Source organism: Rhipicephalus sanguineus, chromosome 5 (assembly GCF_013339695.2).
Source record: "Rhipicephalus sanguineus isolate Rsan-2018 chromosome 5, BIME_Rsan_1.4, whole genome shotgun sequence".
Taxonomy (NCBI): domain Eukaryota; kingdom Metazoa; phylum Arthropoda; class Arachnida; order Ixodida; family Ixodidae; genus Rhipicephalus; species Rhipicephalus sanguineus.
Window position 1 is genome coordinate 187,689,617 of NC_051180.1, and position 15,168 is coordinate 187,704,784.

Sequence of the window (15,168 nt, forward strand, 5' to 3'; positions counted from 1 at the left end):
TCTAAGTTGGGACTCTCACGTAAGTCATTTATGCAAGAAACTTTCTTTTACAGCGGGAGCTCTGTCGCGTTGTCGAGAAATTCTCCCTAGACAAATAAAAGTCAGCATATATCAAGCACTGTTTCAATCACATATAAATTACTGCAGTCTGGTTTGGCTTACTACAACTCAACGTAACATCAACAGAATATTGCTTTTGCAGAAGAAAGCTGTCCGTCACATTGCCATCATTGGTTATTTATCACCGACATCGACATATTTTCGCAAGTACAGTATAATTAAAATCCAATATATATACGAGTTCCGCATCCTGCGATCATTTTACATATGTTCTTCTTCATTTAAACAATTTATCGAGTTAACTGCTGCACTGCAACGCAACAGTCATGCTATCAATACTCGTAATGTAGGAGGATGGCTCATACCGCGCTTTCGCACTGACTATAAACTGCAGTCATTGAAATATAACCTCCCATGTATTCTTAATAAGCATAAACATTTACATAAACCTGCGCTAAATACATTACGTGAAATATTTCTGAATTACTAATGTATTCATACATTTCAATTATTTCTTAATGTTGTACTACATTTCACTGTATATTGTTGTATATGATTAGCTACCATGCTTCTCTATTACTATATTGTGTTGATGTTATTGTTTCGTGTAGTTTACTGCCACAATTACAGGTGTACTATTGCTGTTTGTTTTTTTCCCTTGTACTTGTAGTATTATAATTTCTTTTCTGTAAATAAATTTCAGTATTCTGTTGGTGTTTGTTGTTAGAGATGTATTTATTGAAAAATCATTCCCTGTTACGCTTACACGGGTATTGTTATACGCTTTGTTTTTGTAAATATTTTATTTGTACCATGTGTGATATATCTTGTACATTTGGTGCAAATATTTTCACCTGTCACTTGTTGCCATGTAATTGGTTTTCTGGGCCCTAGTCAAGCTGTTTCATTACAGCTTTTAGCCCAGGAGACCATCCAGAATGTAATGTTTTCGTTTTATTCTGGAAAATAAAGAGAATGAATGAATGAATGAATAAACAGTTCCTAACCAGATATTGTAGCTCTCGGTTCCTCCTGCGCGCACTCTACACTATATTACACATGTTAACGCGATCCCTTGACCGACATGACACCCGAATAGGGTCTTTTTGCAATGGAGTTTCAAGCACCAGCGTGGCTCTGTGGTAGAATACTTGACTACCATGCAGAGGACTCGGGTTCAAATCCTATCCGATCTTGGATATTCTTTGTTTTTTTCATTTTTTCTAATTTTGTGCGACAGTGGTTACGGACATTGGTGGCAGCGGACAGCTACCCCACTGGCACTGTGATGTGATAAGAGCTTTCGCTGTGAAAAAAAGAAGCGAGCATGGCAGTATGGTGTACCTATTGAAAAGAATGGAAGGTCAATCCTTTGGTTGTGTTGGTCATTCACAGCACAACTTGCACATTCTTATCGGCAGAGAGTCCAGGTGGGCCTTGAAAATAAACTGTGGTACTGCTTTTTGAACGAAAAAACAGCGCTAGAACAGGACGAAGACAAGAGGACACAAGACGAGAGGACACTGTATCCTCTCGTCTTCGTCCTGTTCTAGTGCTGTTTCTTCGTTCAAAAAGCAGTATGTACCAACCAGCCCAATTTAAGACGTTAAAACTGTGGTACATACCGTCTTTCTTCTTGGCTCTAGTCAGCGTTACACGCACCGCCTCTGCATGGCCCAGGATAACACGGCGTTTGATCACCTGTGTGGCAAAGAAGGAGTGACTGCTGTAATAAACGGATCACAGTAGGCATTCTGCTTGCAAGTACTACAGCACATTGAAACAGCACATTCTGGACACGCATGTATGGCAAATAGTCTGGCCTCATTAGCCCATGCCATGTGACCACACACACACAGTGGAAAACACACTCGTAACTGAGTACCTGACAACTAGTGATTAAAATTATTGGCAGAGTTTTGGGCCAAAATATCACAGTTATCGTGCTTGTATTTATCTTGCATACATCCAAAGCTTAATTATTTTTAGAGCTGTGCGAATAGCAAAATTTTTGGTGCGAAGCGAGTTCGAATATTGAAGTGTGAGTGCGAATCGAATCGAATATTTTTCGAATATTTCTCGAATATTCCGAGAATGTTTTTCGAATACTTTGAAGGAAAATTGCAGAAAAAAGAGTTAGAGGATTCCTAAGCATATTCTTATGAGATAGCAACGTGAAAGTGTTTCTTTTCGATAGGTTGATGAAGCACTGGCGGGGTGGTGTTTCATAGTTGTCTTATCAAGAATGAGGCAATGTAGAGGCCGAATTGTATTTATGTACATGATTTGGTGCAACCAAAGTGTCTCCGACAACACTTTACACATTATAGGCAAAAATGCCATTTCCTCAGCCTCTCCTCCTCTGATGCCCAACTGATGTGGCGGACAAGGGTCTGCTCCATTCAAGTCCGGAGTTCCAAATCTGCCTCGTAGACTTCGATATATAAGAACATCCAAAATTTTGGATGCTAAAAAGTTTTGGCTTCCGATTTTTCGGACTTCCTGCTCAAATTTCAGGTCCAAAACAGCATTAATTGAGCCCCCACCTCTGTCACATCTTTCATCTCCATGTTGGAACGAGCGTTTTCTTGAGTTAATACATTTGAGACCGTAGCAGAGCTTGAAAGGCAGCTTTGCCGCAATACCGGGGTGTGATGAGGTGAAGCATCTTGAAAATCTAGGGACCACTTCCAATCGGGCGTTGTGTCTTGTGCCTTCATCAACCAACACTGGGAACAAGGCACGGTGCCAGCAATGTAGAAACACGCAAGAATAATGATGATCCCCAAACCAGGCAAGAAGTTGGCAATCGAAAACCTCAGACCCATTTCGCTGACATCCTGCCTCGGCAAGGTGTACGAAAGAATCATAAACACAAGACTGCAGAAGCACTTGGAAGATAATAAGCACCTGCCCGACACCATGTTCGGTTTCCGTGCTGGCCTGCCGTCGCAGGACGTACTACTACAACTCAAGGAAGAGGTTCTCAGCAACATTTCCCGCAACGGTGAACACGTCCTCTTAGCCATCGACATTAAAGGGGCTTTTGACAACATCAGCCACCAAGGAATACTGGAGGGGCTCGCAAACACCAACTGTGGTGAAAGAACATACAAGTACATTCAGAGCTTCTTAAGCCAACGCACGGCGGAGTTGAAGATCGGAGAGCTCCAGACTCCTGCATACCAACCTCCCAACAAGGGCACGCCGCAAGAAGCAGTAATATCACCCACGCTCTTCAACACAGCCATGGTCGGCCTTGCCATAAACTGCAGCAGGTAGAAGAGCTCCGACACGCCTTCTATGCAGACGACATGACACTCTGGACCACAAAAAGATCACTCGCTTTTCTGAAAAGGAAGAGCGCCTGCAAACTGCAGCTCACATCATCCAAGAATATGTCAGCCAGAGGGGTCTACAGTGCTCCCCAGAGAAATCTGAAATCTTACGTGTATGGCGAAGCAGACGTAACCACGCAGCCTCCACAGACCCATCATAAAAACTTGAGGTATACCTCAATGGAAACCTGATACCAGAGAAACCATTGATCAGGATCCTGGGCATGTGGCTGCAGAGTAACCAACGAGCCACCCACACCCTTATGCTCCTCCAAACCAGCGTCAAGGCTATATCACGCATGATATCTCGGGTGACATCTAAGAAAAGAGGGATGAAGGAAGGAGACACCCTTCGACTTGTTCGAAGCCTGGTGGTAAGCCGAATAACATATAGCCTACCTTATTATAATCTCACACAATCTGAGACCAGACGGGCCGACACCCTCTTGAGAATGGCATTCAAGACTGCTCTCCATCTGCCGACGAGTACGTCCACTGAGAAGTTGATGGCACTGGGGCTTCATAACACCCTTGGCGAACTTGTTGAAGCCCTTCACATCTCACAACAACAGAGACTTGAGCGTACTCGCACGGGCCAGCAGGTCCTAAAAACCCTAGGATTCCAAGCCTCGACGAGAGCCCAGGAAAGCTGCGAGATACCTCGTCATGTCCGGGAGTGCTATCACGTTGCCCCAATTCCACGCAACATGGACCCCAACCTACACAGCGGCAGAAGAAGAGCAAGGGCCCAATACTTCCAGAAAACCTATCGATTCCAAACTACAGCCCGTTTTACAGACGCCGCCATGTATGGGACGACAACTAAAGGAGCAGTGGCAGTGGTATGTGACCGCCGAGGCCACATAACCTCTGGAGCATCTGTCCGCCCTTGCAAGATCACAGAAGCCGAAAAGCTGGCCATCGCACTTGCCATCCGCGAAGGCCTGCATGCAAACAAGCCGTTGACAATACTCACAGACTCCCAGCAGGCCTGCAGGAACTTCCTGCAGGGCAGAATTGTGCGGCACATGTCCTTGCACAAATACCAAGGGAAGGCAAGGACGACTCCTACATACAGACCGTCATATGGATACCAGGCCACTCTGGTATCACGGGTAACCTGCACGCCGACCGGGCAGCTCGAGGCTTCGTACACAACCGAGCGCTCCTTACGTCGACTGCAGCGGACCCGGAGCCAGTTGACCTCCAGTATGCCACAATACTGAATTACCACAGAGGGCGACCCTGTACCAACCCTGTACCACATTACATGGGAGTGCACACTACACAACCTCGAACACCACAACATGAACACCTCATGTGAGCAATGGGAGTCACTGCTGTCCAGCCCGGCCCTCGACGACCAGATCAGACTCGTTCAGAGAGCAGAGCGGATGGCAAGAGCCAGCGGACTAAGGGCCCCGACCATCAGCAAGGCCCCTACGGGGCAATCCACAGGAGCTTTGCCTGTACATAAATAAAGTTTGTCATCATCATCTTAGCAAAGTTCGGCCGTAACGGAGCTTGAAAGGCAGCTTTGCCGCAATACCGGGGTGTGACGAGGTGAAGCAAATTTAGGGACCATTTCCAATCGGAGGTTGACTGTGTCTTGGCAAAGTTCGACCGTAACGGAGCTTAAAAGGCAGCTTTGCCGCAATACCGGAGTGTGATGAGGTGAAGCATAATAAAAATCTAGGGACCACTTGCAATCAGATGTTGACTGTCTCTTGGCAAAGTTCGACCGTAACAGAGCTTGAAAGGCAGCTTTGCCGCAATACGAGAGTGTAATGAGGTGAAGCATATTAAAAATCTGAAGGGGTCACTTTCAATCGGACGTTGACTGTATTTGTTTTTGGGAAGTTCGAATAGATCAAATAGTAAAATTCCAGTGCGAATCGAATCGAATAGCAAACACTATCCGAAAAATATTCGAAATTTCGAATATTCGCACACCCCTCATTATTTTATTTTTTTCAATATTGTCACGGGGTCGTGACGTCGACGAAGACAACAGCTGGCGTGGTCAAGATGAAACTCTTTATTTGGCCGAACTTGTGGCTGGGAAATAAAAACTCAAACTGCAGCAATACACGCTGTACACTGATAGCGGCGAACTGGGCGTCGGCCGTCGAAAAACTGACAAGTGGTGAAGCGTGTTGGTATTTATACATGTGTCGTCGAATATGCCAGCGTTATCGCTGCTTGCTGCGCAAACTCTAGAATAAGCTCGAGTGTTCGCATCTTGCGCGCAATCTTAACAAAACGATCTACAATAATCGGGAAGCTTCTCGAACAATGAGGCGCGGTTTGTGCTGAGCATTGCTGACAGTCAGAAAACCGAATACAGCAAAAGTGATAATAAGAAATGCACGTGGCAATATCATCTAGTGGAATTACATTGAGTAGGAATATAAGAATAAGAAAAGTGTTCAAAGAAACAATGATACATTGCTACATTCATGTACCACAAGAGAGAAGCAAGAAGGGGAAACAGATCAAGGGCTCGTTTTCTTTCCGAGACACAACCCAATGAAGCCAAGGAAGTTATAGGGGAAGTTATTTGTAGTCTTTCAAATGTAGTGTGGTAATTATGATGTACCGCCGCCACCACTGATGTCATACCGTCCACCCGTCACCCTGTGCTACGCTCCGAGGAGGACCGACGGTTTGGAGTGCCCCTGACCACCACTAGCTCTGCTATCACTGTAGGGAGGCCAGCCATACCAAAGTTACTAGATTAGCTTATGTTTGAAAACTGTTAGGCGGAGTATGTCATCTTTTCATCTCCCACCGCACGGTGACGCTCGCCGCATGGTCAGCCCGACATTCTGGTTCGTCAAAACGTGTTGCGTAGGTCGTTGTTGGTGTTACTGTGGTGTTGTGTTTTGATCATCATGTCTCATTTGTCTGACGTGCGTTGTGTTGTAACCAACAGACATGCCGCATTGCTTCGTGACCGGCTGCAAGAGCAATTATGGTTCTAAAGGACCTGCTGAGAAGCGGAATTTTTCCGGGCGCCTGGTGATGGCACACACCTTCAAGTGTGGCAGCATGCTGTCCAACGACTCGACAAGCAGCTCACAGGCTTGTTCTTGTGTCATGTGTAACCTCCATTTGCAATACAGTGGCGTGATGAAAGAGTTTGCGCACAACATTAACAGCGATGTTGTGAACATTCCGCGTGACAAAAGGGCTCTCTCAAGGACGACGCTGTCCCCCGTTTGGTCCCCAACTGCCCTTCATTCCTGTCCAAACCGGCATGAAAACTGAAGCAACCTGCTGTGTGGATGGTGCCTCCCGTCAAGTTGCGCAAAAACAAGGTGATCATATCATACAAGCCCACAAGCCAGCCTGCACGATAAGGAATGCAACTCCCCTGTTTGTGGCCCTATACCGTACGTCACTGTACAGCGAGCTCCTGGATATGGCAAATACAGGCTAGAGAATTCTAGGCTAGTCTATTGAAGATGTTGACGTTAGTGTCGTTGTGTACTAGCTCAAAGTGCTGTGCAATGCTGTCCCTGGAGTTGAGAAGGTTGTTGTAGTCTCTAGCTTCCTTATTTTTCAGTGAGTGCCAATAGACGAGATGTGTCATCGCCATAGGTCAGCAAACTCACTCATGAGTCGACTCACTCAGACTCAGATCGGTCTGTGAGTCTGAGTTTAAGTGAGTCCGGGTCAGTAATCTTTTGGTGAGTCTGAGTCCGAGTGAGCCCTAAGCGCGAAATATATATCTTGAGTGAGTCTGAGTGAGCTCCACCTTTTATTGCCGACCTATAGTCCTATCTACCCATCTTCAGCATTACTGTCACCCTCATATCGGCTTACATTTATACTCAAGTCTATTCCCACATATCTCAACGCACTCACGTTCATGTGCCACCTCAATATTTATTGGTCACAGACGTGAATTGGGAGAGGTGCCATGACCTCCCCCCGCAAGCTCTTTCACGGAAAGGTCTTGATAAAATTATGTCGTTTGAGCCGGGTATTTCATAAAAATGTCCTTACTGGATCGCTGGATCACTGATAACTCGTATTTGAAGGTATAAGATCAAAAGGCGTATCGAAGAGCCCCGATTATATGAGATATTGGCATTAAAGAGCATTGACACCACGGTCGAAAAAAGGTAGTTTTATGCTCGCGGAATCATGAGTCGAACTCACTCAGGCTCACTCAGACTCAAGCCACACCATGAGTCTGAGTCTCAGTGAGTCCGGCTGAGTAATATGCTTGTGAGTTTGAGTCCGAGTGAGTCCGGTTGAGAAAAGGTTTAGTATGTCTGAGTCCGAGTGAGCCCGGTTCGAGAAAATTTTGGTGACTCCGAGTCCGAGTGAGCCCTCAGAGTAGAATATATTTGTTGAGCGAGTCTGAGTGAGCTCCAACTCTTTTGCCGACCTATGGTCGTCGGCAGTGCACGCTAAAAGTGAAAATATTGATGTGCAGTCAGTTAAATACCTGAAGTGCTTACTTGGGTATAAGGAGAAGTTAAATTTCTGCGAAGGCTGTCTTACCAAGTCCTATCCTTCTGTATCAACAAGCTCGGGGTCTATACTCGGCATGGCAGTACAGCCGCCCATTTTTTTAACCTGAATGCGCGAGCGTCGACTGGCAAGTCAATAAAGGCCGTATAATGGAGCACAGTGGCGAAATGAACGAGAAAACGCGTGCGTGCAATGAGCAGTGCTGTTCAGCTGTCTTCTGCTAGGCTGTTCCGTGAACTGGTCAACACCCTCGCTTCTTTTGAGCACCGTTATCGTCATCCTTTTTTCTTTTCTGAACGCTGCCATCAAGTTATAAAGAAAAGGAAAATGGCCGTGCTTGAGATGGATGGGATGTGACATACGCCCGTTGATTATACTACGTGCGTATTAGCATTTTTTTTCTTCCTCCTGAGGTTGACGCAGCACTTTTCTGAGGGTAAAAAGATACCTGCTACCGCAAGCCAAAAACAGGACAAAAAGCAAGCAGAAAAAGGCAGGTAAGGTTGGGTCAGTTTCGCATAACAGCCTGGCAGACGAAAGCTGCACAGAAGTGTTCACTGTGCACATACGCGTATTCTTCATTTCGCCGCTGCACTCCGTTATACGGCCCTTATCAATTCTGCGGTTGACGCTCACGCGTTCAGGTTAAAACAATGGATGGCTGCACATGGTGAAGAAAAACGAGCACGACACTGCTTAAAGTCATCCAGGGTGAGTACAGATCCTTGAAACCCTCAAAAACACTTCAATTTGTAAAGTACATTTTCAAGGCCAATGAAAGTCCTGGAATGTCTTTCTGTCTTTGTAAACTTTTGAAATTCGGAATCACTTCAGTCGAAAGTTTGCAATGCAGCCTGATTTCCGTGGTAGATTAGCATCAATCTGTCAAACTTCCCATTACGCAGGGTTCGTATGGATTTCTAAAGCAAAAATTCAAGGATATTCAAGGACTTTCCAGGACCGGTCCCAGGCTTTTCGAGGACTCAGAGCGGCATGCAAAGCTGGAAATTTTTACTTAAAATTTGAAAAAAATACTAATTTTATTGCACTTACAATAAATAAATACATACACATCACAATTATAATAAATATGCCTAGTCGTCTTCTCAAGATCACAACACACAATGAACGCTTAGAAAAGCAGTTGAGGTTTTTCCAGTATAAGCTTGAAGTGTTGTGTTATTTCACATATATAAATAAATGTTTATTACAATGACTAGCCTGGATCACTTTGCAAGTCCACAACACTACAAAAAAGAACGAAAGGCTCAGACACAGAATGAACTCTTACAACAGCAGTTGACATTTCTCCAGTGTAAGCTTGGTGAAGTTCACCAAACATATTCTAAGCATTCGGCGTAATGTTATTTAACTTACATAAAGAGAAGTAAATGTATCAGAGGTACGCACTTGACGTGATGCGCGAGGAGGGCTAGTGGCAGGGTCGCCATTTTGCAGGTCCGTGCGCTCGCCACACGCGCTGTGTCCGAGATTCGAGCTATATTGACAAAGCGGTGTCCGAGCTACATTGACAAAGGTACTAAACATCAGTGGTAAAGTTGCTCCACTGTAGCTCACTGTAGCTTCACCTCTTGCTCAAGAGGGAAAGTGGGACCAGGCAGACCGAGAGGAGAAGCGAAAGAAAGGGCAAGAAAAGCAGCACTGGCAGGGAGCCAGCACCAAAGAGAGGTACGCGTATCTCGCTTCGTGCGTTCGCGGTTTCACGCGGTAAAACTTTTTTTTTTTTCCCGTGCAGTTCTGCAAAACGGAACCATGCGCGCTCGCGCTGAAGTACTGTTTCTGAAATATGGATTTCGTCAGGTCGACGCCACTCTACCACATTGGGGTGGTCGCAATGCCAATGTGAGAGTGCATTACTCAGGAAATTCAAGGACCTTCAAAAAAATTCCTAGACTTTCAAGGGCCTTGAAAACGCATTTTTCAAATTCCAGGGTCTTCAAGGATTTCAAGGACCTGTACGCACCCTGAATTTAGAAAAGCAGTATGCCAGCACAGTGCACATACGCTCTGTTAATTGCATGGAAAAAAGAAACAGCGTTAATGACGCAAAAGACACGTACTGTGCCTTCGGCGCTGGCTCCCTTCCAGAGTTGCACTGTTTTCCTCATGCCTTGTCCTATCGTTCATTTCACTCCCCACCCATCGGTCTTGCTTTCTCTCTCCATTTATCTCCTTGCGACTTCATACTGTCTCCTGCTTTTATGCTGCCATCTTCCCCTTCAAGCGAGTTGCGCAGAAATTAGTACTCTAACAAACTGAAGCCCTGCTAATACTAGGAAAGTCTCGGTAAATGTTCTCAACATTTGTTGTGTGTGGTGAATTACTTTAGACGTGACCAAGGCTAGAGATTTCTACAGTATAATGAGAACATACATACAGTGAAACCTCGGTGATAAGAATCTCACGGGACCACCAAAAATATTCTTATCATCCGAAATTCGTATCACCAGAAAGCATGGAAAATTAACATGCGACAAAAGAAAGCTGGCGTACATTTTCATTTATTGTTTGTCAAGGCTGCGGCAACGTCAGGAAAAATCTTGAATGATTGTCAGTGAACTTTTTATATGTCGGCAATCGTAACAGCACTCGTAAATATACGGCCGTACGCACGCATTTAATTAGTGAACCAGGTGCGTTGTGACCCGCGACACTCGGAGGCCATGACGCGTCTCTGAAGGTTTATTCTGACCGTAAGAAAAGCGTTTTTTTTTACACCGTGATTCTGATGATTTGTCGGTGCGGCGCGCATGCCCACGCTTGCGTTCCCGCGCTCGCACGTACTTGGCGCGTCTTGCGCGACAGCGCGGACAGCATCTCTTCGTACCTGGGTGGTACCGAACGTTCGTATCAAACGTCGCCGGGTGAAAATCAGTTCGCAAGAACCGTACTCCATTACATTGCAGGCCAATGGGCCTTGGCCGGGACCAACGAAAAATTCGTATCACCACGAAATTCGTATGAGCTGTGATCATATCACCGAGGTCACTGTATCATATCACTGTATATTAAAAGTGCAACAAACTACTAGCCATAATTTTTAAACGTTACTATAGTAAAAAAAAAGAACCTCCTTTGGATGACGTTTTTCAGTCCTTGAAGAAACTGTGACAAGGCCTTGAATATCCTTGAATTTCCTCCCTTGAAACCTCCACATATCTGCCTCCACATATCAGCCCAAGATGCTAGGCAAGCTTTGTGTAAGTGAAAACTCAGGCTCTCTTCTGTTTCATTCGTCGAGGCTCAAGCAATGCCATCTTAAGTAATTCCCAACACACAAATGTTCCGGACAGGTGCTGAGACTTCTCTAGTATTAGCAAGGCTTGACATCATTACAGTGCAAAAACCACATGCACTGCTCGCTTGACAGGCAGAGCAGCAGCATAAATGCAGGAGGCAAGAGTTAAGTCGTGAGAAGTAGAGAGAGAGAAAGTGAGACAAGATGAACTGGCGGGTGAGGAGTCAAATGAACAATAGGACAAGGCACAAAGAACAGAATACATGCAAGTTTGCTGCATCGACGCTAATCTACAACAGAAAGCAGATCGCACTGTGGACTTTAGACTGCACTGGTCCCAAAATTCAAGGGATTTCAAAGGACAGAATATAATTCCAGGACCTTCAAGAGCCTTGAAAATCTACTTTCCAAACTCAAGGGTTTTCAAGGACCTGTATGAACCCTGCTGTAAAAGCGTAACGTCAACTGGCAATTTTCGGAGCAAATTTTGTTAGGCATAGAATGAAATAAATGGCCTTCACAAACAGACACGAGAGTAATAAACAACATCGGTTATTTTTGTGACGAGCAGTCTCACAGTCAAACTACGTGTCTTAACGCGCAAGGCCAGTAGCACGCCATCCCTCAGATCAATATTTCTATCGTACGGCATAAAAATACAAACTGAAATGTTGTAAAACGAATGTACTGGAAATGCATTTGGTGGTGGTGGTGGTGAAAAGCATTTATTAACAAAAGAGAGGTGTGGGACCTCTTTAGAAGGTCCTACAGACGAGTCTCTATTCCGGGACCCCATTGGTTGACACCGCCCTGGCTCTCTATGCCAAGGCCTGTTGGGCCTGAAAGTCTGAGCAGCCAAGCAGGGCAATGCCCAGTCCTCTCGTGTAGGGTTATGGTGAGGAGTAAGGGCTGTGTTGTTTTGACAGGCCCACACCATGTCACAGGTGTCCAATACCTCCCCACAGTGCTGGCACTGTCCTGTGACCGTAGGGTCGAAATGTTTTATTATTGCAGGCCTTAACATCGTGTTGGTCTGGGGTCCTAATAAGATGCGCTTGTCTGCTTTCCTCAACCCCCTTGCGGAAGTAGGGTAGTGGCGATGACTTTCCTTATAATATTCCAGAATTTCCCTATACCGGAGTCTGTCTCCATTGGGATTGATAGAGGTAACCCAGAAATGAGCGTTCAGAGCAGGCGGCCACAGAGCCAAGTGAGCGCAGTTGTTGGGCCGGCACCACCACACCGCAAGAGGAGACAGAAAGGGGACACATTTTAGCGCACGGCTCGGGCAGAGCTTGCAAACTGAAGCTGTCCTACGGCTATGCCTCGTAGGCTGCACATCAAAAGGACGAGCGGTACAGCCGCTGCGGGGACCTGAAGCTGCGGTGACCTGACACTGCGGGGACCTGACGGTGCTGCTGACGGCCGTGCATCAGCGACACAACGAACTTCGTGGACGCGTCGAGCCTTACAACTCGACACCGTAACCGCAGCTTGTCAAGGCCATGCACCTGAAATGCACTGTAAATACGACTTACTAGTTTGTGTACATAGTGTTTAAGGGAGTGTTATAGGGTATTTTGAGTGTTTTCGCTGCTTCTTCTTTACATAGTTAGGTTTTCTCTGTCATAGAGAATTTTTCATTCTCCTCAGTGTTCCTGTTTCGTTTTCCATCGATAGAGACCCTGACAATTACCACTGGATAGGAACCTCGGTTACCGCAACTTCAATGTGCTAGATGATCAAGTCACTATTCCACCTCGCTCCAGCGTCACAATTTCCGCCAGTACCGCAAAACCTGCCGACATCAACGGCGTCATCGAGAGTGATCAACGTTTGCTGCTAGACTGGGAAATTCATGTCGCAAGAGAGATTTACGTCTCCTCCATTTCCTTCATGCTCGATTGCATGAAAAAAAAAAAGGAAAGCATGATACTAACGAACCTCAACCACAAACACAAACACCACAGCAGGGGCACGACGATAGCGCACATCAAAGAAATTGTCGTCATCAGCGATGCCTTCTAAGATTCCGACAAAGCTACAATGACGATCTCCATGTCTGACCCAACATTCTACATTAATCTGAGCCTTTCAACTTGCGAAATGAAACACCTCCAAAGTCTTCTACATAGTACAATACAAAGACTATTTTTCATCATCATTAAAGCCTCGACAAACACCAGTTGTCAAGCATTACATCATAACAAAAGAAAATGCTTGTCTATTCCATCACAAGTCCCTATCAAGTTTCAATGCAAGAACGACAAGGTATAAAGCAAAAAGTGGACAAAATGCTGCGGGACAGCATCAAACAGCCATCAAGGAGTTTGCGTGCAGACTCCTTGATGGTGCTTCATCAAGACAGGAGTCTTGATGAAGAAGGATGGAAATCTGCATTTCTGCGTCAATTACCGCTGCCTGAACAAAAAGATGAAAAAGGACATACAAGCATTACGATGGATAAACGACGCCATGGATCGACTCAGCAATCCAAAGTATTTTTAGTCAATGGTCCTCAAGATAGGCTACAGGCAAACTGAGGTTAACAAGAGCGATCTACAAAAGACGGCCTTTTTGACACCAGACGACCTGTTGGAGTTCAAGGTCATGCCATTGAGTCATTGCTCGGCACGAGCAATGTTTCAACACGTGATGGACATGGTGCTGGCTGGCTTGAAGTAGCAACCTTGTCTAGTCTACTTGGATGATGTTGTCGTCTTCACCTTGTGGCAGCCACGACCACTGCCTGGCTGGCTAGATTGTGCCATGTGCTGCACAGTGGCGATGTGTGTGGCCCACTCGTGTGCCGTAAAAGCAGGAGCCGGCACACTGCCACAGAGTTGAGGGCAGACTGGCAGAAGGAGTGGTGGACAATGTGGCCGGCAGAGTGTTGTCATGCGTGTTGTGCAGTCCCGGGGCACTACAAGGGTAGTTGTGCAACGTCATCTTTCGTTGTTTCCTGCAAGTCTATTCGTAGTGTTTCCACTGGTAAATGTGTTATACGAGTTCTTTTTAACGATCTTGCTGTGCCTACTTTTGGGAAGATGACATGAAACCCTACAGACTGAAACATCGAGGGACACCTACAACACCTCAGAACTGTTCTTCAAGCAATCAGGTCATGTGGGCTCACATTGAAACCAGAAAGGTGCCCTTCTGCGCATGTTAGCGCACGTCATCAGCAGGTCTGGAGTTCATCCCTAACTACAAAAGACAGCTGCCATTGCGAATTTCCCGTCACCCAGCGACAAGAAGGCAATACACATATTTCTCAGTTGGTGGGCATATTACAGGTGCTTTGTCACAAACCTTTCATGTGTCGCAGAGCCATTAATCTACATTATTTAATCAGACGTCAACTTCAGGTGGGAAACAGCAGAGCAAGAAGCTTTTCAAGAACTAAAGCGACGCTTGCAAGTACCGCCGATTCTTGAAGACTTTGACAATGACATCGATATAGAAATCCATATCGATGCAAGCAGTGCGGGTCTTGAGAACCTGCTTGTACAGAGATCACACACACAAGAAAGGATCAGCACTTACGCTAGCCGATCACTATCAGGCTGAAGCGAATTATTTCACTAGCAAAAAAAATAAAAATTCACCGCCATATCCACGAAGTGAATGATGTTATAGGAGCTTCAGTGATGTGATTGACTGAAGCTGTTTTGGAGCAGGTTTTTGGAGCAGCAAAAAGTGCGTTATGGAGCAGGAAAAAGGGCTTTTGGAGCAGCCAAAAACGCATATTGGAGCAGGGAAAGCAACTATTGGAGCAGCTAAGAGATCACTGCCAAGCGAAAAAATGGATCGTATGAAGCAAAACAGTCAAATAAGAAGGAACTCTTTTGAAATAAAAAGTTCTCTCAATAATGGGCGTTCGCATAACACTGTTGGATCACTGAACAGCCCCGTAAGCGTAAAGATTGGCGTTGCGGTCTTATAATGGCTTAGAGTGGCCAAACAAACAACGCAGGTAGTTTCCCAACTACAGTAGAATCTCGGTGATACAAATCTGAAGGAGGA

At 45.6% G+C, this 15,168-nt stretch overlaps 1 protein-coding gene across 1 annotated transcript in view; it reads right to left on the reverse strand.

Annotated features, from left to right (window-relative positions):
- LOC119394522 (tight junction protein ZO-1) overlaps positions 1-15,168 on the reverse strand; it is a 521,713-nt gene that overhangs the window by 428,656 nt on the left and 77,889 nt on the right. The window contains exon 5 of the mRNA XM_049416099.1: positions 1,686-1,761. Coding sequence (XP_049272056.1) covers positions 1,686-1,761 — 76 coding nt within the window. The remainder of the gene's footprint in view (positions 1-1,685; positions 1,762-15,168) is intronic.